Source organism: Aspergillus lucknowensis (assembly GCF_044049455.1).
Source record: "Aspergillus lucknowensis strain CBS 449.75 chromosome Unknown BJX67scaffold_43, whole genome shotgun sequence".
Classification (NCBI taxonomy): domain Eukaryota; kingdom Fungi; phylum Ascomycota; class Eurotiomycetes; order Eurotiales; family Aspergillaceae; genus Aspergillus; species Aspergillus lucknowensis.
Window position 1 is genome coordinate 38,834 of NW_027263587.1, and position 22,423 is coordinate 61,256.

The following is a 22,423-nucleotide window of genomic DNA, read 5'->3' on the forward strand; positions in this document are numbered from 1 at the left end:
CATGTTATCGTTTCCTGCCAACCCGACCTAAGCCGATCCAACTCCCTCTGCGGACCAGGTAAGTTGAACTATATATTCGACCCCCAACTCAACAACCTCCGCCTGGAAAACATTCCTACGCGTGTTTTCGCCCCCGTCGCCTGAAACACCGGTACCTCGAGGGAATAAGTCATCAGGTCGAGGGCGGCGTTCATCCGTTCGCGCTGGTGCTTCTGTGTCTCTCATCGAACCGAGTCCGCCTGTGGCTCAACGTGCCTCTGACATTCACCATCCCAGCGCAAGATGTGACATCTGACGTGGATTCGGTCGGAGCTTTGCGGCCAATGGCCCGCAGCCGTGTCGACATGTCGCAACGATTCCATGCGGCTTCTCCAAGCTTGTCGACAAGGGTCTCTCTCGAGTCCCGCTCAGGGTCCACCTTTGCTCTCGCTGTCCCATACAAGGTCAGGTCGCACGTGGGCTGTGTCAGAGACTTAAAAAGCTCGGGCCCCTGCTGTTGAGTTCGCTGATCGGTTGATGACTTGATCGCTCATCCCATCCCCCTCCCGTTTCCGGCCTCAAGCATCGCCCAAGATGGTGCTCGACGACTACACCTGCATCTTTGCCATTGGCACCCTATTTGCTATGCTTGATGCATACAACAATGGCACAAGTACATCTAACTTCCGACTCCGTCCTTCCTATACCTTATACCTCTCGTTCGAATGCGACTAGACGATGTTGCGAACTCCTGGGCGACCAGTGTGTCATCTCGCTAAGCCCGCCCAGTCCGAGAAGAACGCCACCGTCGCCGAAGCCCAGCTCGACTACAAGGAGCTCCTGGCCCGCGGACAGGAACGCTTCCACGCGAAGCTCTGCCCCGGCCGCGGCCCGCTGGGCTGGGCCATGCACACCCTGCACAACAACCCCATGGGCTCCGGCGAGATCTACGAGCTGCACAACATCAAGCTCCTGCTGATCTTGACGGCCTGCACCGCCTCGTTTGCCCATGGCGCCAACGACATCGGCAACTCCGTCGGCCCCTGGGTCATCCTCTACTCCGCCTGGCCGAACCGGGCGGCCCTCCGAGTCCGAGGCCGACGTGCCCGTCTGGCAGCTTGCCATGTTGGCTATCATACTCTCAATCGGACTGATCACCTACGGCTACAACATCATGAAGGGTGAGCCCTTGAACCCCTAAACCAAACACTTGGTGAATACTAACAGCACCAGTCATGGGCAACAAGATCGCGTACCATTCCCCCAGCCGCGACTGCTCAATGGAACTCGGCGCGGAAATCACAGTCCTCATCATCTCGCAGTACAAGCTGCCCGTGTCGACGTCCATGTGCATCACGGGCGCGATGATCGGCGTGGGCCTCTGCAACGGGACAATCAAGGCCGTCAACCCGCAGCGGGTCGGGCCGCCGCCGTTCGGGTGGATCATGATGATTCCGATTGCAGGTACGCTGGCCGGGTGTCTGATGGGGTTGTTTTTGAATGCGCCGCATTTCGCTTAGTTTAGAGCGTGGGGGATCGTGGTCGGTCAACGTAGTTACTGACTGGATCGTTTGCTCTTATTAATAAATCAGGCATCTATCTACTCGCCTTGTCTATGCGGGAGATGTTCTCTCAACACAATGTATCGATCTCATTCATCTCTTGACGTTAATATCTCGGTACCACCAATCAATCCACGCCAACACCCACGTCGTCAGTTTTTGCAGAACATCCGGTCGACGAACCCCCAGGCGTTGCTGTAGAGGAACCAAGTTAGGCCATCCCACACGAACTCCGAATAAAAGAGGTAATAATTGCAAAACCCCCATCAATAGCAACAGATACCACTTCAAGACACGCGGATCCCCAAAATACATCATCATCATATAATCGATAAGTCGGAATAAGAAACCAGAGCGGTAATAACACTGGTATGCAGATGATTTCAACACGTGAGACATTCGATGATCCACATTCTAGTGCAGTCCATGCACATTGTTCCAGTGGCCGTCACTGCAAACATAGAACTACGAAAATCCACCACTTAACATATAGGGAGGCAGATAACTGCAAGTCGAGGCTGGAAGATCGAATGATAGGCATCATTCTGAAAGCTTCCAGCCCATATATACCTCCATCTTGGTTGTCGGTACCTGAAGCTCAAGCAGTCAGTGGACTGGCTGACACTGCGCCTGGTTATCTCTTGTTGATGTTCAAGTTGTATGGTGCTATAACCGTTTCAGACGATCTAGCCGAGAAAGGTATAGCGGTATCTTATCGCCACATGACTCAGTTATCGATAACCACAGCTCGCCAAACTGTCTACCTCAGTTCGCTTTCCACGCTTTTCATGCTCTCATCGCTCTACAGACCACCGACCACAGGCGAAATGGAGAATGAGCGACCCTCGACACCTCCACCCCCGGCCGCAAGCCGGACCCCGGAAGCTGGGCCCGGGAACCGGAACCAGCTCACCCCGGAACAGCTCAAGCGAATCGTGAGTCTCGACCACAAACCGAATCCCGCGTCCGTCATGTCACGTCCGCAACTAACGCTGCCCAGGAAATAAACCGGATGAAGGCCAAAGCGATCCGCGAACAGCGCGAGGCTGAGCGTGCGGCTGCAGGACTAGGGTCAGGGTCAGGACCAGCACGCGGCGTTAAGCGTCCAGCACCCAACGACACGCCGGCCACGCTCCGCGATGCGAAGAATACCAATAACGCCACCGACCATGATCGGCCGCTAGACGCGATCAAGCCGGCGCGGAGCTTCACCAAATTCGTTGAGTATGACTTTAGCAAGATGACCGATACGAAGGGCGGGTTTCTGGCGGAGGAAGACGACCCGTTCAACAAGGCGCTGCACGTGAAAGACGGGAGAGCAGCAGAGGCGGAGGAGAAGAAACCGGCGCATATGACACAGCGGGAGTGGGAGCGGCAGCAGCTGGTGAATTCGCTGCGGCGGGACCGGGCGGGGCCCTTTGAGCCGGGGATTAGTGTGTTGGCTGAGAAGAGCGAGCAGAAGGTCTGTCGGGAATGTGACGGGTTGGAGATTGATTGGAAGTGGGAGGAGGAGTTGCGGTGTTGTGTTTGTCGTGCTTGTAAGGAGAAGTTTCCCGAGAAGTATAGTCTTCTTACCAAGACTGAGGCGAAGGAGGATTACCTCTTGACTGATCGTGAGTGATTGACGCTACTTGCTACTCACTACTACGGTGGAAGGAACATGCTGACCCGGCTGACCGGACAGCCGAACTCCGTGACGAGGAACTCTTGCCACATCTTGAACGACCGAATCCCCACAAGTCGACTTGGAATAACATGATGCTGTACCTGCGGTATCAAGTTGAAGAATATGCTTTTTCTCCGAGGAAATGGGGCTCTCCCGAGGCGCTGGATGCCGAGTTCGAGAAACGAGAGAACGAGAAAAAGCGACGGCGCGAAGCAAAGTTCAAGTCGAAACTAGATGACTTGAAGAAACGTACGCGTGTGGAAGCCTACCGGCGGAACAAACAAGGGGCCGCCGGTGGGAGTTTCGGCGATGAAATAGGGAAGAGTGGGAGGCACGTGCATCAATGGGGGAGGTCGATACTGGACCCCGAGACGGGGATAGGGACGAAGAAGTGCGTGGATTGCGGGATGGAGGTGGAGGAGCTGGAGTTCTGGTGAGTTATAGTGTCGACCACTTATGAGTTGCTCTGACTGTGGTACAGAGCGGTCATTATTCAGAAGTCTGGAAGATACGAGTCGACTTCGCATGATTTCTGGCTTATACGAAAAACCTATCATCACCATCTCTTCGGTATCTACATCTTCTGGCGCCAATTATTAGGCCATGCTTCGGCCAATAATAGGACAAGCAAACAAGCCAACCGGTCACACCACTGGTGAGCAACGAATGAATCGAAGTTGCCATCGCGGGACTCCTCTGAAATGTCGCGGTGGCACACCCCTCGAGGCAGCAGCGTACAATAAACGCCGAGCCACCCCCGCCAACGTACCTGCATCCACAGTCTTCATCTCCAAGATCCACTTAGAAGGCGATCTGCATCCGGCCCACTAGGTCAACGCCGATTACCCGCTGCCCCCGACGTGAAACAGCGTCATGTGCAACGGGTCAATATCGGCCGTCATATCACATTTCTCAGAATCGTCTAGAGAAACCTTCAGCATGAGAGCAAAGGTGACGTGATCTGCAAATAATCCGGTGGTAACACGGGGCATTTCGAAATATACCGTTCTTAGATCATTGTACTTGACTTCGATGTCTTGACCCGTACAGTAGTATAAATGCAGATGTCTGCTTCAACTGATTCGAGGAAAGCACACGTTCCAGTTAGCAACCCTGCAGAATGCCGCTTAGACTACTCTGCCTCCATGGCTGGGGGACGAATATCAAGGTGTGTACTTCGGTCCTTCGGCTTCCATTGTATCTATACGCTGTATACTTCTACTTACAGTTCGTGAGCCAACGCTAACCAAATAGTAGATCCTTCAATCACAGCTCAGTACGTTGCCGTGCCACCCCAACCTACCTTGACACTAATAAACTTTCAAGGCGGGCTTATATCCAACCTCTCAATGGACAATACCGCAACCTTCCACCTCCTAGAAGGCGACTTCGACTCCGACCCCGGCCCAGGGATAGAAGGCATCCACGACCCTCCCTACTACAGCTACCACACTTTTCCCAGGCCCCTCTCCGCGCCACCCTCCCACTGCGACGACGACGAAGTCCTAGACGCCTACGACCGCCTCTACGAAGTTCTCGCCACAGAAGGCCCCTTCGACGGCCTCCTCGGTTTCTCGCACGGCGGCACCCTCGCCGCCGGCTTCCTCATAAACCACGCAAAGCAATACCCCGGCGAAGAACCGCCCGTGCGCTGCGCAATCTTCATCAACTCGCTGCCGCCCTTCCGGATGGATTCCGAGGGCTATTGCGCGAAGGAGGGGAAGGTCAAGGGGGAGATTGTGCTTGAGGACGACCTGGCCGGGTACATTAATATTCCGACTGTAAGTATTGCGGGGGCCAAGGATCCACTGTTTGAGTATTCGCGGGCGCTGTATGAGCTGTGTGAGAGGGGGCGCAGTGCGTGGGTCGTGCATTCGCGGGGGCATGATGTGCCGATTGATAAGAAGAATGTGGCGGGGATGGCGATGGCGATTCGGAAGTTGGCCGTGCAGGTTGCGTTGAACTGGTAGGCTGTATTTGATAGATAGTTGAAGAGCGAGTCTAGACTCTTGATAGATTAAGCCAGAGAACTGATCAGCCATGCATTCCGGCGGACAACTCCCACCATCTCTTATCTCGTTGTCCGCCGGAAAACCCTCCCATCCATCTATCAACGTCAATATAAATACCCATCCGCGTGGAATATATCCCACTTTCTCTCATTTCTCCAATCATTTCCCTCTGAACCATACAATCTAATCCAACAAATTCCATATTCACCATGTCTCCACAAACACCCTTCTTCGCCCGCGCATCCACCCACCTCATGAGCACCGGCGTCCCCTACTCTCCAACCCAAATCACAAGCGCCCACGGCACAACCCTAACCTCCTCCACGGGTTCCCAAATCCTCGACTTCACCTCTGGCCAAATGTCCTCGCTCCTCGGCCACTCACACCCCGAGATCGTCGCCGTGGTCACCCACTCCATCGCAACCCTCGACCACCTCCTCAGCAACATGATCACCGAGCCCGTCGTCGCCCTCGCCGAGCGCCTAGCCCGCCACCTCCCGCCCCCGCTCACAAAGAGCTTCTTCCTAAGCACGGGCTCCGAGACCACAGAGGCCGCAATCAAAATGGCCAAGTGCTACACGGGGAAATTCGAAATCGTCGCCTTCTCCTCTAGCTACCACGGCCTTACCTCTGGTTCGGGGGCCGCGACGTACGCCGCTGGTCGACGCGGCGCGGGGCCCCAAGTCCCCGGGCACTTGGTCTTCCCGGCGCCCTATGCGTATCGGAGCCCGTTCCGGACTGCGGAGGGGGGGTATGACTGGGAGGCGGAGATGCAGTATGCGTGGGGGATGATTGATCGGCAGAGCGTGGGGTCATTGGCGGCGTTTATACTCGAGCCGATTTTGTCGACGGGTGGGGTTCTCGAGTTACCGCGGGGTTATCTGGGGAGGTTGAGCGAGGAGTGCAAGAGGCGGGGGATGTTGATGATTGTGGACGAGGCGCAGACGGGGGTCGGGAGGACGGGGGATATGTTTGCGTTTCAGCACGACGGGGACGGGATCGTCGTCCCGGATATTCTTGTGTTGTCGAAGACGTTGGGGTGTGGATTGCCGCTGGGGAGTGTGAGTACGAGTGCGGAGATTGAGCGTAGGTGTCGGGAGGCCGGGTTTCTGTGGCTGACGACACATCTGAATGACCCATTGGCCTGTGCGGTTGGGGAGAAAGTGCTGGAAATCGTGGAGAGGGATGGGATATGCCAGAGGGCGAGGGAGAGGGGGGTACAGTTACGGGATGGGCTACTGCGGTTGCAGGAGAAGTATTGGTGTATTGGGGATGTGAGGGGGAGGGGGCTTCTGCAGGGGATTGAGATTATTTCGGATCTTGAGACAAAGGCGCCGGGCGTGGAGATCGGGCACGCAGTTGGTGATAAGGCGATGGAGATGGGACTGTCGTGTAACATCGTCAATCTGCCGGGGATGGGAGGTGTCTTTCGCATTGCGCCGCCGGTGACGGTGACGGCAGAGGAGATTGAGAGGGGATTGCAGATTCTAGATGCGGCATTTGGGGAGGTTGTGGGCGCAAAGGCCAGTAAATAACTGAAGAAATATCCATTCCTAAAGTACAAGACACTATTGTACCACCTAGTTGTATCCATCATCGAGTGAAGCAATGCGAGCATGTATGCTCTACCAAAAGGGCGTACTGGACCAAATCAGACTCCATAAAGCAAGGTATCAAGCACCGACAGACCACGTGAATCATCAGATAATTATCATCAAGAGATGTGCAACAGCAGTTACTCCAGGATTAAGTTAAGAGAGCGGCCGGCTAACCCCCGACATCAGTATTAGAAGGCTCTTCCTTCGAGGATGCCGCGCCAGTGCCCGCCGATATCAGGGTTGGTGCCACTCGTCGCTTCTTCGGCAGTTGAGCCTGTTCGGTGGAGGATTCTTGACTTTCCTCCTTCTCAGACTCACTCCGCTTACCGAGGACAGTGCTACTAGCGTTGCTCGTCTCGCCCTGCAAAACAGCCGACACCGGGGTCTCAGGTGGTGTGGTGAGCGGCAGTGTCGCGGGTGGTTGGGCTGAATGCGTTGCCGTCACTAACGGCACCGACCCGAGAGTAGGCGTTGGGTTATTGACAACCTCCGCTTGCTGTGAGGCACGCTGCGTTGTGACAGATGATACGGAGTTAGATCGCGCCGGGCTTGCGGGTGGGTGTGGGGCGGAGTGTTGTGCCGGGACAGATATAGTAGAGTTCGTCGTAGTATGCTGTGCTGATGTTTGCGCTCCAGCAGACGCATCTGGCGCCGTATATGGCTGGCCCAGTTCACCTGGGGCAAAGGACAGTGTTGAGCAGAAGCCATCAGACGAACTCATGACCAACGTCAAGCCGTCGCCCGACCTACATTATTAGCACTCTCCTTTTGTAGCCCGATTCTAAAGATAACTCACCAGGTCAGGTCGGTAAATGTAGCAAAATGTAAGTTGCTAACCACGCAGAGCGGCGCTTGTTGCTGGGTGTCGTACACCAGAACGGCATCCTGCGTAGCTACAGCATATACCACCCGATACGGCAGCGAAAAAACGGGAGGTTGGAGCTGACTTGCCGAAGTAGAATCTCCTTCGGAAGGTTCGGGGGCCGCACCATTTTTGAGTGTCTCACCAGTGGTGTGCTTAGCAGAGGACTCCTTATTCGGAGCCTCGTTCGCAGTATCTACCACCACGTCTATAGACCTGGAAGCCCCTTCCCCTGGGGAGGTATCTAGAGTGATATGCCGGGATGGCTCAGGGGCCTGCCGTAATGTGTAAAAGACAGGAGAGCACTTGACCGCCACTGAAGGCTTTTTGTGGCCGGGAAGATGGGAAATCGGAGGTTTATTGAAACCCGCACGAGTATAGATATAAACAGTGTTGATGACCTCGTCTACCGTCTTTGCGGGATCTGTCGAGGAAATATGTGACGTTTTGTACTGGCCTGCCGGCGTGAATAGCAAACTTCCATCAGGGGCGAATGTGAGCCGTCGGAAGAAAGAGGTGAACGTTTCGTTGGCATATATATTCGCGTTCCTGACACCCAGCCCGCCCAGCCCTGGGGAAGTTACCTCTAGAGGCTTGACTGCAGGCAGAGGCAAGGATGGTGCTGGTGATGCGGAGCGGCGGATGTTCGGGGAGGAGCTGAAGGAAGATCGCCGACTATGCGACACTGGAGGGGGGTCCATAGGCAAGTGTGAGGTCATCGGGGTCCCGGGAGTCGAAGGTATAGGTGAAGCGATGGCCACAGAGTTACTAGTGGCCGGTTGAGATCGGATGGAGAGATCTGGGGGAGCGGGGCTGCTGTGTGAGATGCGCCTCGCGGGAAGATCCATCTTGAGGAACTTTCCATGGGAGGTCAGGGTGAATTGACCGTCTTTCGTCTTCAGGCTATAGATGTGAACGGATCGGTCGGATGATTGCGTCGCAACAAATTCATTTAGGGGGTCCCAGGCTACCCCTTGCACGTAGTGCGAGTGCTCCGCGATCTGACGTACCATTTGGCCTATTTAAGGATCCTTAGCAACCTGCCGATACATCACTACTCGGATGCGGCGGAAGTAGCCTACCAGTTTGTGCATTGTATATTCGAGCAATGTTATCCATGCTCCCAGTAATGATGAAAACTCCGTCCGGAGACCACGCAAGGTCGTATATTTCAGCACCGGAGGACCGACACATATGCTTCACACGCCATGTTTCCCTGTCGTCCGACCGATCTTCCCCAAGCCCAGGTTGAGTCTGCAGTTCTGAAGGAACCCAAAGCAGAACGTTGCCATCGTCCCCAGCCGATGCCAGCATCTCACCTACGGGAAGTTAGAATGGCATGGAGAAGGACACCCCGAGAAGCGTACCCTTCGGACTGAACCGGACAACATTGACAGCTTGCGTATGCTTCACCAGTGTGCTCAGATAGGTCACTTTTCGTTCCTGTCCAACGGTCTCTACCTTCCACAACTACAGGTTGTCGAAAGTCAGAATGGTCGAGAGGCGATACAATGTCTCATCGGGGAAGGGGAGGAGGGGAGGCAAACGCACGCGAACGTTGTTATCACTAAGGGGGGCATGGAGATTAGCCACGAACATCAAATGAGGAGCATATGATCAATAGACATACTTCCCAGCGGTAGCCAGGCGACCCTTGCCATTGGGGTCGAAATGGACTGAATAAATGGGGGCATTGTCGTTGTGCCACGCGATGAGCAACGGAGTGGCTTTCATGGTGAGGACAGGCCCCCGACGGACGGTGGGAAGGGGGGCGTGGACTTGGCAGGCCGAAGGGATGTATGACAAGCGGCGAGTAGGAGAACAGTGGTGCGTATCGAAGCGACCAAATCGTCGACTGAGGGGGAGGCTTGCGGGTGTCTGAAGCGTTGGAGCTCCAACCAGACGTCGTCGGAGAAGAGACGGGGAAGGGACCAAGAGAGACGCAGGAAAGAAAGACGCGTGAATGGGAGAAAGGGGGTGGCCCGGAACAGGAAGAACAAGAGCTGATTTACAACGCGAGTGGTGATGTCGAGACAAAGTACGGTTGATCTGATCATTCAACGACCGAGCTGCTGGTGCCAATGCTTGAGCTCGTGTCGTTTTGGGAGCCTTCGTTGGAACGCACGCGCGCGGTCTCAATTCGCCAATCATATCCGACCATGGCAGTCTGTCGCTCACCAATACGATCACTGGGTTTCCAATCACATTAAGGCTGGAGCCATCTTCCGTTCACCATCTTACGCCTGTCAACAACGACGGAATAAGACAGAAAGATACTTAATCCCGTTGGCTGAAATACTTACAACCTCAGAGAGTCATTATTGAGAACACCCAAGGGAGCCAAATGACACAGAGCACTTGCAACAAGAAACAAGGAGAACACCTCAAGAAATTCTCCAGTGCGGATTAGGATTAGCTCCCGACTTGGCAATGCATTCGGCCGAATCTGAGGGGACTGCCAGTCATGGATGGATGTTCGTTCTCTCCGCACAATCAACCACAGCAGTTGCACATACTTAGCAGACCCAACAAGCCACCATCGAGGCTAGGAAATTGGCGCTTGTTCAATTGAATAATGTCTCCCTGAAGTCTCAAAAACTGGTCGGAATAACGAATATGTGTGCTGTGTGGGAGTAGACAAGGACACTCGAAGTGGGTGAGGGCTGCCAAGCTACCCACAGTCCCTGACGGTTGGGCTCCAGTTGATTGACGTGAAGATACCTTGAGCTTTACACAGGTTCCAGAATGTCCCCCAATGTGTGAAGGTTCAAAGCGCAGAGCAGTTTGTCTTCCACTGCCCACTTTCCCATCCAAGAGCTCAAGAACGTCAAGACTCCTCCATTACACATTCCCAAACGCCCTAGCCGCGACGGGACTGGAGGGGCGTAACGAGCCTTATCTGCCTCTTGTGTTTCACATGGTGCGGAGGGGCCGTCTTCGACTGAGGTGAAGGATGGGAAACCAACTCCGACTGGGGAGTTGGAAGGGGTTTGGCATGGGGTATACTTCTTGGCTGTTGGCGACGGTGCTTTAAGGGTGTGACTTGACTCGATGTTGACGAGTCTTGAACAATATAATGCTACTAGAACGTCCTCGACTATAAAAGCACAATGATAGAGCTATTGAGTCATCCAGGTAGGACAAATCATTCAATATAGAGCTTTATTTCTCGAGCTATCTAGCTTCGCAGTCCCATGTTTCAATCGGCTGTCTAAGTCCGGCACATAGCACCAAAGTGCTGGGAGTATCTGTCGGTAACTTCCCCGTATTAATCGAGATTTTCCCAACTTTTTAGTGCCACGGTAGATCATGAGAAACCAATAAGGAGAAGCGTGCCACTCAAACAGCGTGTATGATGCCGTCTTGCCTTTTGGCTCTACTCACGCAACATGGTGGACCACCAATGCATGGCCAGCAGAGATCATGGAGCGTGCTCGAGAGATGATTGTTCACCTCAGATATCCGATCGATTCCCAACGTCCTTTATTACGCAGTTGACAAGGGGTCACAGCAAGCATGTCGCGGGGCTATAACCAAGCCAGAGTCCATAATGCCGGTAAGTTAGGCCATTTCTCTTGCCACGACGCAACAATCTCAGGAACCTTTTCATCGAAACTCCGCCGAGCTTCACCGATCCCGTTTTCCCAACCCTCTGCGCCAAGAGCCTTTTGTTCCTGAGCCGCAGTATCGTTCAGTCGCGTCGCTAAATCCAGAATGGCCTTTCCACCTACAAGGGCTTCCTCATGGTTGTCTCGGATATCAACGTTGAATACATGCACAGGCCGATTAAGTGGAGATCCTTTGTTCATAAGATCATCCACAACAGCATCCCAGCATCGCTCCTCACAGGTGATGATAACGTCTACTACACCCCCTTCAGTTCCGATGGCTCCCTTGTCACCCTTAGAGACATGGTCTATCCGCGGCAGCCCGGGCACCCAATCCTGAAAGCGCTCGGGGCCCCATTTCACGTTGCGATTGCGGTCGAGCATGTTCAGGATACCGTTATTCCGATATAGCCGCTCGTCCTTGGACAAGAGCTCGTCGTACATTTGTGAATAGGAGGTTGAGTTGAAATTATAGACATTAGGTTGCGTTATAGAGGGACCTGGTAGGCGGACTAGGGAACCCGTCCCAAAGGAAATTACAGGGAAGGCTGACGAGGCCTGAGATAAACGGAGGTGAGCCTCCATTGAACGATTCTGATTGGACGCACAAACGGTGCAGAAGCGGAGTTTGTACGAATCTGTTCGCTCTGTCGAGTTTGTGCTAGCATTCGAAGTCGGAGCTGGAGCCGAAGCGGTCTCCGGGGGAGGGGGAGGAGCTGGAGGTTGCTGAGCCGCAGTGCCCGCACCAGCTAGTCGTGGATCGTAGGCCATCTTGTTGCGATTGAGTACAAGAGGCTTAGAGAGGGACGGTCGAGTATGGTATGTAGATGACTAAGTGGAGAAAACTTCTCTCGCGCTGATCTAAGGAGGCCGAAAAGTATATTCACTCGATGGTCCCTGTAATAGCTACATATGATTAGCAAGGCTAGCGAAGCAGACAGGTAGCGGTATGCAGGTAGGCTGGTGGAAAGGTTCAGAAAGATGAAAAGCGTATGTAATGATAAGGTTGTCCGCATTGTGAGCTCAGACAGCTCCAATAATAAGGAATCATCATGGAATTGGGTCTAAAGGGGTGAAATTCAAGATCGGCCTACCTTTGAGAAGCCTATCATGATAGGAACGAGAAAGCCTACGGTGTGGAAATATGGTCAAGAAGGGCCGCAGCCCTGATGCTGGAGAGTGAAAAAGAAACTTCCGAGGTTTGTCTGTTGTTGTGGTGGTGGGAGTTTTGTGTCACGCGTGCTGAGTCATCACCATCAAGCTGCTGCAGGTGTTGACCCACGCTAGCCGCTTCGGTCTTAGCAGATTTCAGGCTCATGCTCCCAGAATGATGTCAGTCAAAACGCGGCGCACCAGTCGACGACAATCGCGAGAAACGCCGCTGAAACACTGTTGTATCAAGTAGTGGCAGCTCTCTTGCATGTGGTCTTCTACAGATGCCCACTACGCATCGTTGTTAGTCATTTTCCACCACCTCTGCATCCAAATCCACACAGTCCATATCAAGCTCCACGTACCAAAATGAAAGCGGCTTTGATCGTGGTTGATATGCAAGAGGACTTCTGTCCGCCGGTATTGTCTATTCATTCTTTTCTCGAAAGCCCGCTAACTACCTTTATGTCCATAGACAGGGTCGCTCGCAGTACGCGGCGCTCGGGATCTAGCCCCAACGATAAATTCGCTCCTGGCACATCCCGGATTTGCCGTTCGAGTCGCATCCCAAGATTATCATCCCCTAGATCATATCTCCTTTGCGACGAATCATCCCTCGCCGAACAACCGCCCCTTCGAGTGTAGTATCAAAATGGCCAATCCGGCTCCTGGAAAAGAGACTGAGACGAAGCAGCAGACTCTCTGGCCCGTCCACTGCGTCCAGCAAACCGCAGGAGCCGACATCATACCAGAGATTGACCTTAGCAAGATAGACTTGTTCGTACGAAAGGGCATGCATCCGCGTGTTGAAATGTACTCAGCGTTCGCGGATGCGTTTGGAAATCAAGATCCGGCAGTTGTGTCCGTAAATACAAACTTACGGTTGTTTTTAACCGATAGAGGTGTCACGGATGTTTTCGTTGTTGGGGTCGCGGGAGATTTCTGCGTGAAGTACACGGCTCTAGATGCCGCGAAAGCCGGGTTTCAGAGTCACGTCGTGCAAGATGCGACCGCGTGCGTGGTTCCAGGATCCGGATGGGAGGAAGCGACTCGGGAACTCACAGCAGCTGGCGTCTCGATTGTTAAATCCGACGGACCCGAAATCGCAGTTCTCGTCTGAGCTATTCTCTTGCCAGCCGACATTTTATTCGCGTTGAGGACAATTATACTACTGGATAAACTAGTTAACGTAGGCTTGATTCAGCGACAATTCCCATCCAAGAACATTCGGTGGCAGGAAGCACTCTGGAGGACAGGATCAGGCCCCGGGTCGTGCCAACGGTTTGCTAATGCGGGTGACGCCACATGGGAGACAGGGAACAAAGTTATCTGAGAAGGTTGTGTGCTCCCTTCTTTTTCCCCGTTACAGCCACTTCTCGAGCCATGACTTCCTTCAAGCATACGTGAACTCCCCAACCAGGATCTCGGGAACGTTTTGATACTGCCATTCTTGATCATGGGCGTGTCAATCCCTTCTCGAAACGTCTGGGAAGCGGGTCTGGTTTCGGCTGCGTCCTCCGCCCGTTGATCAAATAAGGTGGACACCGCAAAACGCCCAATAATCACGCCTTTGCCGTTGCACGCTGGTTCAAATCTCTCAATACAAGAAGAGTTCTGTCGCTCGAGTCGCCGTCCCTTCCTTTGTCGCCGACCGTCCCCTCGCAACCCTCACCCGGTCCCTCCGCCGACCGGGCTAGTCGCGCGATGGCCAACACAATCGGCACCGTCACAGCCGTGGATGAGAAATGGGAAGGTCCTGGACGCGTAAGCACTTCAGCTTACCAATATCCAAAGAGGAGCATTCCATACTGGAACGTCAATGTTTCCCCGACGCAATGGACGATTGATTGTCCCAGTTTCCTGCAGAATCAGCCTGAGAAAAACATCAGCATCCTCTCAACACCGGATGAACATTATCAGAGACAAGGATGGGAAGTAGTGCGACGGATAGTTGGTGCGCGGCCTTCTCCGTTCCAGCCCGTCATTCACAGTCTCCATCTCATACGTTTACCGTTCTTTAGAAACCAACCAGATCGATCAATTTCAGCGCATACCCAGCGACCTCAGAAGATACCTCGAGTACAAGGAGCAGATCGTTGCGAAATATGGATCAGTAATGCGATTTGTGGTCAAGGAACGGCTTCGTTGGGGAGATGGAACTGCGGAAGATCTGACGCCCAACGGGCGGCCGTTCGAGTATGATGGTTCGTCTTCCATTGAAACGCCGATGCCTGAGGCTTGATCTTGGATATCTTGCCAGACTGGGCTGACTGTGAATCTCCGCGGGAGCAGAGGATATTCGGATACTACACAATGACTGGCCTTACGGGCTGGCCCACGGCATTGTCCACCTGGTGGTGTGGACGAAATTCGCGCTAGAAGACGACCCGGAGACAGATGATTTGACTCCCCGCGCGAGGAAGGAGATTGACGAGTACGTGAAACAGACGTTCTGTTCGCAGATCGCGCCGCACCAGGTACGTAATGAGCTGCGCGGTTGATGTTGCACACACGACGCCGCATGAGGTGTGGTTGTACTGAAACTCCTGTCTTTCTGCTTCTAGGTTGTGTGGTTCAAGAACTGGAGGTCCCTCAAGTCAGTGCATGACGTCGAGCATTTTCACGTCATGCTGCATAATCCAGATCCTACGTTCGTCCAAGAGATCACTGGAGGAGATGTGCCCTGGACACCGAAAGGGGTGTGAGCTGCGAGTTTCTCCGCCCTGGTCCTCATTCTCGTCGAATTCCCCGCAAGAGACCCCTTCCCCCCGGAAGTACTAGCGGTCTGTATGTTATCACTTGCAGGAATAGTAAAGGCGTTGTTCGAATCAATCTGTTACAGGAATTCTGCTGCAAAACCCCCCACTCCCCGCCAAGCTATGTGGCTCACTGTGACTGACGAGAAACGGTGGAGAGCAAAAAGAAATTATTCTTGATTTGCTTGCCCGCACTGGAAGCGCCGTTAGTCTCCCGATCACCAGGTGGCGGGGGTGTGTGTGTGTGATCGTCAGGAAAACACCCATATAAAAAGCGAGGACCCAAACAGTGGAACGCAAATGACCTCAGTCTCCTCCCCTTCATCTTTTCACTCAGATAGAATCAAATAAACCCTAGAAGACCTCAGGCCCCAAGCGACACTCTATAGAAGAAGGACAGACTCCAAGCAAAGCACGCTGTAGCCATGCCCAAGCTGCCAGTCGCGCATATCCGCCGCCGCTCGTCGCTCGCCAGTGAGTTTCCGTCATCGCTCCCAACGTCATTTTCCCTCTCCTTCCCCTCCTCGTTTTCCGCAACACAGCCTCTTTTTCGCCCTCCCCCTCGTTTCTAGAACATCCCTCGTCTCTCCGTGTCGTTTCCATGCGCTTCACCTAAATTTATCGAGATTTGCTCGATTTTCTTTCCTTTCTTGTCATCATGTCCGCTGACTGGAGCTATTTCTGGGGAACCTCAGGTCCCCGTTCATCCATCGATGAGCCGAAAACCGACCCCGGTAGCGGCGAAGATGAGGTCGTCGAGCCCGATCAGGGCAATGGTATGTGCCTCTTGTCTCTCCCTTCATCGTGCAGGATCGTTTTGGACGAATTTTTGACTTTTTTATCTTCTCCTCCAGTCCTTACCCACATTATTTCCCAGCTCCGACCGGGTGCCGACCTCAGTCGGGTTGTCCTGCCGACCTTCATTCTAGAACCCCGATCTATGCTGGAGCGAATCACAAAGTACGTATCAGACTGCTCTGCGCGTTAGAGCAACCCCCAAGAGCTTTAAGAGTGTGGCTAACCAGCGTCGAGTTTCATGGCACATCCCGAAACCCTCCTTCCCATGTCCACCATCGATGACCCTCTCGAACGCTTCGTATCTGTTGTCAAGTTCTATCTCAGTGGATGGCATATTAAACCCCCGTACGCCCCCCTCCATTGAGATTGATTGGCCCCCAATACCCCAACGCGGAAGCTCTGTTCTCTGACAAATGGACTATAGGGGAGTTAAGAAGCCATTGAATCCTGTCCTCGGGGAAACCTACACTTGCTCCTGGGAATACCCTGACGGCACGCATGGATACTACATCTCAGAGCAGACCTCTCACCATCCGCCGAAATCAAGCTATTTCTTCATGGCTCCTGAGCACCATATCCGAATCGATGGGACCCTCAAGCCGCGGAGTAGGTTTCTCGGTAACTCAGCCGCAAGTATGATGGAGGGTATTGCCATTCTACGATTTCTGAACCACGGAGAAGACAAGGAACGAGGCGAACGATAGTAGGTGGAGCCATATCAGACAAGTATATCGGAAGAGGGCTAACATTTGCGCAGCATTCTGACCCAGCCAAACATGTACGCCCGGGGCATCCTTTTCGGGAAGATGAAGTATGAGCTTGGAGATCACAGTTTCGTGCGGTGCCCGGAAAATAACCTTGTTGCGGATATCGAATTCAAAACCAAAGGTTACTTCTCCGGTACCTACAATGCTATTGGCGGAACGATCAAGAATGAAAAGACCGGAGAAGTCTACTATGAGCTTTCCGGCCTCTGGAATGGCGAGATGCACATCAAGTCTGTGCATGTACGTATACTCTCATCGTACTATTGTGGCCTTCAAGACTTGTATCTAACCCTCGCAGTGTGCCGACAAGGAACTTCTCTTCAACGCCAGAAAATCCCAGCCAACCTTCCCTACGACCCGTCCTATTGAACAGCAGGGTGAACGAGAGTCGCAGCGATTGTGGCAGAGCACGGTCAAGGCCATCATTGCACGAGATCACGAGGCCGCCACAGACGAAAAGACAAGGATAGAAGACCGCCAGCGGGAGGAAGCGGCCAAACGAACTGAACAGGGAGTCGAGTGGCACCCCCGCCTTTTTCGAGCCGTGCACAGCGAGCCCGGCGGTTCAGAGGAGGGCGAAGACGGTCTCGATTGGATAATCAATGCTCACATGTACGTTTGCCTCGGCGCAGGAGGTGGTGAGGCAACGGACTAATTCATGACTTTAGTGATTCTCAGGACCCCGCAAAAGCCAAAAAGCAAATCCGATCGATCGCTCCAATCTTTGATGGAGAGACATGGGACAGCTTCGAAACCCCAGCCTATGACTCTCATTCGGCCAATGGCACAGACAAGCCGGGTAGCCAGCACGAGAATGTCAAGCCAGAGGCCAAAGCAGGAATCCAAACAGAAACCAAGTCGGAGGCCATGGAGTGGAAGGACTCAAAGACATCGGAGGTCGACAAATATGCCGATGCGCCGGACGACTCCAAGCCGTGAAGGACCCTCCGTGCTTCCACTCCACCTCTACTGCACTGCTTGAAACTGAGGGCGAAGCACTTCTTCTCCCTTCACACACTGATGGCCGTAACATAATATGCCTGCCTCCAGGCACCCACCGCCACATGCGCGTGCGCATACGTGCCCCAATAATAGAGCTGAACGGCCTTGAATCATCACATTTTCCGGCTTGGATTGAAGGAGAATGATCACTACCAGTGGATACCCAACCTGCATTTTGTCTATGCAATGAAAAGTGAGCAGCCTTTGAGAGATAAATAATATAAAAAACAACTGAGAACACGTTATAGGGATAATCTAGAGAGGTAGAAGGTATGGGTAGGTGGCGATTTCTACCAGTATCTGCTTAGTTTCGCGATTCATACATATATGTACCTTAATATCATCTCGATATACAGAGAACCATCAGTCTCCATAGGGTAATTCATATCAAGTGCACGACCTTCGAGAGCAGCTGGTAGTCGTAGGTATTCTTCATATCTATGCAATAGTATACTACGTTTGTGTGCAACCTCTTTCGCCCGAAAATGCATTCACCAAAAGGTATCGATCCCAAATCCCATAAACGCCACCTCTCCACGAACACCCAACCCTAGAAGAAGGAAAAGAAATAGAAAAAAAAAAAAATCAAGAATACAATTCCCCCTTCAGCCCGCTCCCCTTCTCTGCTTCTCTCCGTCTCGAACTCTTCCCAGTCCCACCTTCCTCCCTCTCCTCCTCCAACCGGGCGATCTCCTCCTCAATCTCCTTCTCTGTATCCTCGCGAAGCCCCAACAAATCCGGCGGAATAACGGACATCTGCACACTCGGCGCGGCCTGGATATACCGGAGGTGTTCGCGGATCGTCTGGACGATAGTGCCCAGGTAGGCGCGGGAATTCTTGTTCTCGAGCTTCCGCATTTCCGAGAGGGGCGGGAAGAGCGAGAAGTCCGGGCCGAAGTGGTTGCGGAAGGCGACGTTGGTCGGGATCGTGGGGTCGATTTTGTCCTGCGCGTCGATGAGGATGGATGTTTCGTGGGCCCAGGCGCGGGAGACGTTGCGGGGCGTGTAACCGCCGCCGCCGACGACGAGGAGCGGGAGGTTGAATGTCTTTGTGAAGGCGACGCAGGCGCCGTGCGCGGCGACGTTGAGGTTGAAGCAGCCGAGTCTGTCGCAGCCTAGAGAGTCGGCGCCGCATTGGAGGACGATTGCGGAGGGGCGGAAGGAGTCAACGCAGGCGCCGACGACGTCGTGGTAGAGCTGGACGTAGGACTGGTCGTCTATACCGTCGTGGAGGGGGACGTTCACGGCGTGGTGGGCGCCTGGGTTGAGCGGGTGTGTGGGGCCTGTGCTGTCGAGGGGTCCGGTCCCTGGGAAGAAGTTCTCTTTATCGTATTTGTGGAAGGAGACGGTTAGGACGCGGTCGGAGGACCAGAAGGCTTGCTCGACACCGTCGCCGTGGTGGACGTCGATGTCGATGTACATGACACGCGGGTGAACGCGGAGGAGCTGGAGGATGGCGAGAACTATGTCGTTAATGTAGCAGAACCCGCTTGCTTCGGCTTTTTTTGCATGGTGTAACCCGCCAGACCAGTTGATTGCTATGTCAGATTGGTTGTTGCAGAGCTTGCGGGCGGCGTCAATGGAGGCGCCGGAGTAGAGGGAGCAGTATTGGAAGAGGCCGTCGAAGATGGGGCAGTCGTCGCCGAAGTTAAAGCGGGCGATGGACTCGCTAAGATCGGCTTTCTCCATGTCGCCAGGAATGACGTTCTGGAGGAACTCGAGGTAGTCAGAGGTGTGGAAGTCGTTGAGCTCCTCCGCAGTCGCAGCGCGCGAGTGGTACAGATCCATTGCGTGGTGCATACCGTATGCGAGCACCAGCTGCTTCGTGAGAGTGAGTCGCCATGGTTTCATAGGGTGTGACTGGCCGAAGTGGTGCAGTTCTACGGCCGGGTTGGCGTGCCAGGACACTCGGTAGCCTGATGGTCGCGCGACGATGCCTTCATGCTGGTGGTGGGCGGTTTTGCGGTCGACCGAGAGCGTAGGAGTGGGGTTGTACTCTTGAACAATGGCGGATCGGGGCATGAGAGTGGTGGCTTCACGAAGCGATGGTCCTTCAAGCGGATTAAAGATAGAAAATGGAGCAGTTTCGCGGACGGAGACGGGGAAATTGTGAAGAAATGAGGCGATCCCCAAACCCAGGTTGGGCGCTTATCTAATCATCCGATGTCCCCCCTCGGCTTCTTTTCTATATTTCCCATCTATAAAGCCGTTGGAGCGGCATCCAAGAACAATACTCCGCTGCACGCAGAATTCCCAGTTGAATTGCCTGGAAAATTCGCATTTTAGATCAGAGAGGTCATTTGCCCTCTTATAGATGAATACGGGCGCTTCAAATCTTCGCCAGGCTCTTGAGCACTCTAGCTCTCTCATAGCCGCTCCTGGTGTCTACGATGGCCTCTCAGCCCGGATTGCTCTCAATGTCGGGTTTGACGCTCTCTACATGGTCTGCCCTCTCCCGCCTCCCTATCATAACGGGCGTCAAGCTAATACCTACACTAAAATAGACTGGAGCTGGTACCGCCGCCTCCGTCCATGGCCAAGCCGATCTAGGAATCTGCACGCTCAACGACATGCGAACCAACGCTGAAATGATCAGCAATCTTTCACCTTCAACTCCAGTAATCGCAGACGCGGACACTGGCTACGGCGGGCCAATCATGGTTGCCCGTACTACAGAGCAATACGCCCGTTCTGGCGTCGCAGCGTTCCACCTCGAAGACCAGGTCCAGACAAAACGATGCGGCCATCTTGGCGGGAAGATTCTCGTTGATACCGACACATACGTGACTCGGATCCGGGCAGCTGTACAAGCCCGCAAACGCATCGGCAGCGATATCGTCATCATCGCTCGTACCGACGCACTTCAAGTGAAAGGGTACAAAGATAGTCTCGCCCGACTGCAAGCGGCTCGCGACGCCGGTGCAGACGTCGGGTTCCTCGAAGGTATTTCCTCCATGGAAATGGCCCGTCAGATTGTGGCCGACCTCGCTGGCTGGCCGCTGCTTCTGAACATGGTGGAACACGGCTGTACACCGTCAATCACAGCCGCTCAAGCCCATGAGATTGGATTCCGGATTGTTATCTTCCCCTTCGCGGCTCTTGGTCCCGCCTGCACGGCTATTTGGGAGGGAATGGAGAAGCTCAAGCGTGACGGAATTCCGGGCTTAGATAAGGAACTGACGCCGCAGATGCTGTTCCGGGTGTGTGGATTGGACGAGAGTGTCAAGGTCGATGCTGCTGCGGGAGGAGCCGCTTTTATCAGCGGTGTAGATCTAAAGTAGTTGGGTATTGTCAACTCGAAGCAACTGCTGTAAGAATGAGTGCCATGAGACGACATGTTCTCTCCTCAACTTATGATGTGCCAGCTCCACTCCTTGAGGAAAAGTTTGGTGTCGGTGTCAGGTGCTGCAGAACCGCCCGCGCAACAGCATGGAAGATAACGACACTACATCACCAGGAGTAAAAACACGGAAGAGGTTTCAGTCATGGAGGGTCGAGGCCCAGGAGAGGAGAGAGAGGTGAGTCGATGGTTTGACAGATACAGATCATGTGACTGCGTCAGCGAGTCACTAGCTGGAAGGAGAAAAGTTTTCAGTGCGTCTTCTGAAGGCCTGGAACCTGAAGACAACACTCCGACATCCATGTTATTGAAAGGAATACATTCTCAGGGACCCAAAACTCGAAAAATAACTGTTGATTCGCGAAAACTCTTCCTCAGAAACGCCACAAAGCTACAGCTTGCACGTTGAGTCCCGACAGATACCCGACCCTTGGACCGCATCAAACGAGCAGATATTTCTGAATTCTTCCGCCTCTTGAAGATGAACTGAGATTGTCTCATTTTATAATCCCAAAGACATTCAACCTATCATGTTGCGGCTGAGAGAATCCGGATGACCACAATCTTCCAGCCCATGGATCATCCCGTGCAGAGCCATGGCACCAATGCCCAAGGAACCCTTGTTTATTTTCCGCCCACACAAATCTGTGCACCCGTTGACAAAGAGATTCCCTTTGACACAGCGAGGAACAAAAGCACCTTCAACACCCCCAAGTCGAACCAGAGCTAAACTACCCATCAGAAAATCAAGTCTCCTCGAAATCTGGACTGGACGAGGCCAACGCCAAGTTTCATGATCCACCTTGGCGAGATCGGTCCTCTGGCCGGGGGCGGACGGCAGTTGATCCAAAATGCAGGCTAAAATAGCGGCACAGCCATATGGCTGGCGCTTTTTCGACCCGCTGACGGGGGCCAGGCGCTTCGAGAACCCAAGGGAGAATCAGAAGAGAAGAGGAAGAAGTGACTCCAACCCGAAGTATTGGATTTTGACAGCAAGAGGTCAGGCCTCCGATTGGGGCAAAGAGTTTAATTTCAGCACACGGCCGCGAGGAGGTTTTTAGCTGTTTCTCCTGAATACTTGGGGCTTTGTGGCCGTGCCTGCGTTGTTACAGTATTTCCTTACCGCACTGTTGCCAACGTCAGCCACTCTGGATACCCACAGAGCGGAAATACAGAGCAAGCCAATGCCATCAGCAACGAGACATCGGGCAGTTCTTTCTCTGGCTTGGCTGCAGATTTCCTGAGTCTTTGGGCACAGTCAGAGTTTTCGTCTGCCTTCCATCTGGGAAAGAAGGCAAACGGGTCATCAAAGTGACGGCTC

The 22,423-nt window shown here is 53.6% G+C and overlaps 12 protein-coding genes across 12 annotated transcripts; 9 read left to right on the forward strand and 3 right to left on the reverse strand.

Moving 5' to 3' along the window:
* Nucleotides 1–973: 973 nt before the first annotated feature.
* On the forward strand, nt 974–1,530 carry BJX67DRAFT_361771 (inorganic phosphate transporter). The gene is made up of 3 exons (XM_071029919.1): nt 974–1,117; nt 1,151–1,160; nt 1,213–1,530. The coding sequence occupies exons 1-3, from the start codon at nt 989–991 to the stop codon at nt 1,497–1,499; spliced, it is 426 nt and encodes a 141-aa protein (XP_070883125.1). The 5' UTR covers nt 974–988; the 3' UTR covers nt 1,500–1,530.
* A 791-nt stretch (nt 1,531–2,321) lies between these two features.
* Nucleotides 2,322–3,710, forward strand: rad14 (DNA repair protein RAD14). Its single transcript, XM_071029920.1, has 3 exons — nt 2,322–2,476; nt 2,542–3,154; nt 3,226–3,710. Exons 1-3 carry the CDS (start codon nt 2,330–2,332, stop codon nt 3,642–3,644), a joined length of 1,179 nt encoding a protein of 392 aa, XP_070883126.1. The 5' UTR covers nt 2,322–2,329; the 3' UTR covers nt 3,645–3,710.
* Nucleotides 3,711–4,049: 339 nt separating this feature from the next.
* On the forward strand, nt 4,050–5,209 carry BJX67DRAFT_225860 (putative DUF341 family oxidoreductase). Its single transcript, XM_071025826.1, has 3 exons — nt 4,050–4,375; nt 4,465–4,483; nt 4,534–5,209. Exons 1-3 carry the CDS (start codon nt 4,328–4,330, stop codon nt 5,175–5,177), a joined length of 711 nt encoding a protein of 236 aa, XP_070883127.1. The 5' UTR covers nt 4,050–4,327; the 3' UTR covers nt 5,178–5,209.
* A 195-nt stretch (nt 5,210–5,404) lies between these two features.
* Nucleotides 5,405–6,870, forward strand: BJX67DRAFT_390150 (aspartate aminotransferase family protein). The gene has a single exon (XM_071034597.1). It carries the CDS (start codon nt 5,429–5,431, stop codon nt 6,752–6,754), a length of 1,326 nt encoding a protein of 441 aa, XP_070883128.1. The 5' UTR covers nt 5,405–5,428; the 3' UTR covers nt 6,755–6,870.
* On the reverse strand, nt 6,745–9,821 carry BJX67DRAFT_361781 (putative chromatin assembly factor 1 subunit B). The gene is made up of 6 exons (XM_071029921.1): nt 9,310–9,821; nt 9,231–9,246; nt 9,047–9,149; nt 8,762–8,998; nt 7,614–8,697; nt 6,745–7,563 (listed from the first exon to the last, which is right to left on the reverse strand). The coding sequence occupies exons 1-6, from the start codon at nt 9,411–9,413 to the stop codon at nt 6,987–6,989; spliced, it is 2,121 nt and encodes a 706-aa protein (XP_070883129.1). The 5' UTR covers nt 9,414–9,821; the 3' UTR covers nt 6,745–6,986.
* A 974-nt stretch (nt 9,822–10,795) lies between these two features.
* Nucleotides 10,796–12,473, reverse strand: ssuA (RNA polymerase II subunit A C-terminal domain phosphatase). Its single transcript, XM_071029922.1, has 2 exons — nt 12,382–12,473; nt 10,796–12,184 (listed from the first exon to the last, which is right to left on the reverse strand). The coding sequence occupies exon 2, from the start codon at nt 12,056–12,058 to the stop codon at nt 11,207–11,209; it is 852 nt and encodes a 283-aa protein (XP_070883130.1). The 5' UTR covers nt 12,059–12,184; nt 12,382–12,473; the 3' UTR covers nt 10,796–11,206.
* Nucleotides 12,474–12,808: 335 nt separating this feature from the next.
* On the forward strand, nt 12,809–13,559 carry BJX67DRAFT_374019 (nicotinamidase; the record flags this gene model as incomplete). Its single annotated transcript, XM_071031487.1, has 2 exons — nt 12,809–12,859; nt 12,915–13,559. The coding sequence occupies 2 exons, from the start codon at nt 12,809–12,811 to the stop codon at nt 13,557–13,559; spliced, it is 696 nt and encodes a 231-aa protein (XP_070883131.1).
* Nucleotides 13,560–14,143: 584 nt separating this feature from the next.
* Nucleotides 14,144–15,722, forward strand: BJX67DRAFT_390160 (GIG1 family protein; the record flags this gene model as incomplete). Its single annotated transcript, XM_071034598.1, has 4 exons — nt 14,144–14,393; nt 14,461–14,643; nt 14,729–14,916; nt 15,004–15,722. 4 exons carry the CDS (start codon nt 14,144–14,146, stop codon nt 15,142–15,144), a joined length of 762 nt encoding a protein of 253 aa, XP_070883132.1. The 3' UTR covers nt 15,145–15,722.
* A 1-nt stretch (nt 15,723) lies between these two features.
* Nucleotides 15,724–17,713, forward strand: BJX67DRAFT_225951 (OSBP family protein). The gene is made up of 7 exons (XM_071025827.1): nt 15,724–15,971; nt 16,050–16,155; nt 16,228–16,338; nt 16,418–16,696; nt 16,751–17,000; nt 17,059–17,372; nt 17,429–17,713. Exons 1-7 carry the CDS (start codon nt 15,854–15,856, stop codon nt 17,697–17,699), a joined length of 1,449 nt encoding a protein of 482 aa, XP_070883133.1. The 5' UTR covers nt 15,724–15,853; the 3' UTR covers nt 17,700–17,713.
* A 331-nt stretch (nt 17,714–18,044) lies between these two features.
* Nucleotides 18,045–19,850, reverse strand: hosA (histone deacetylase HOS2). Its single transcript, XM_071025828.1, has one exon. It carries the CDS (start codon nt 19,782–19,784, stop codon nt 18,348–18,350), a length of 1,437 nt encoding a protein of 478 aa, XP_070883134.1. The 5' UTR covers nt 19,785–19,850; the 3' UTR covers nt 18,045–18,347.
* Nucleotides 19,851–19,987: 137 nt separating this feature from the next.
* On the forward strand, nt 19,988–21,250 carry BJX67DRAFT_361820 (isocitrate lyase/PEP mutase family protein). The gene is made up of 2 exons (XM_071029923.1): nt 19,988–20,205; nt 20,267–21,250. Exons 1-2 carry the CDS (start codon nt 20,077–20,079, stop codon nt 21,041–21,043), a joined length of 906 nt encoding a protein of 301 aa, XP_070883135.1. The 5' UTR covers nt 19,988–20,076; the 3' UTR covers nt 21,044–21,250.
* On the forward strand, nt 21,146–21,567 carry BJX67DRAFT_226090 (uncharacterized protein). The gene has a single exon (XM_071025830.1). The coding sequence runs from the start codon at nt 21,248–21,250 to the stop codon at nt 21,509–21,511; it is 264 nt and encodes an 87-aa protein (XP_070883136.1). The 5' UTR covers nt 21,146–21,247; the 3' UTR covers nt 21,512–21,567.
* The last annotated feature ends 856 nt before the right edge of the window (nt 21,568–22,423 follow it).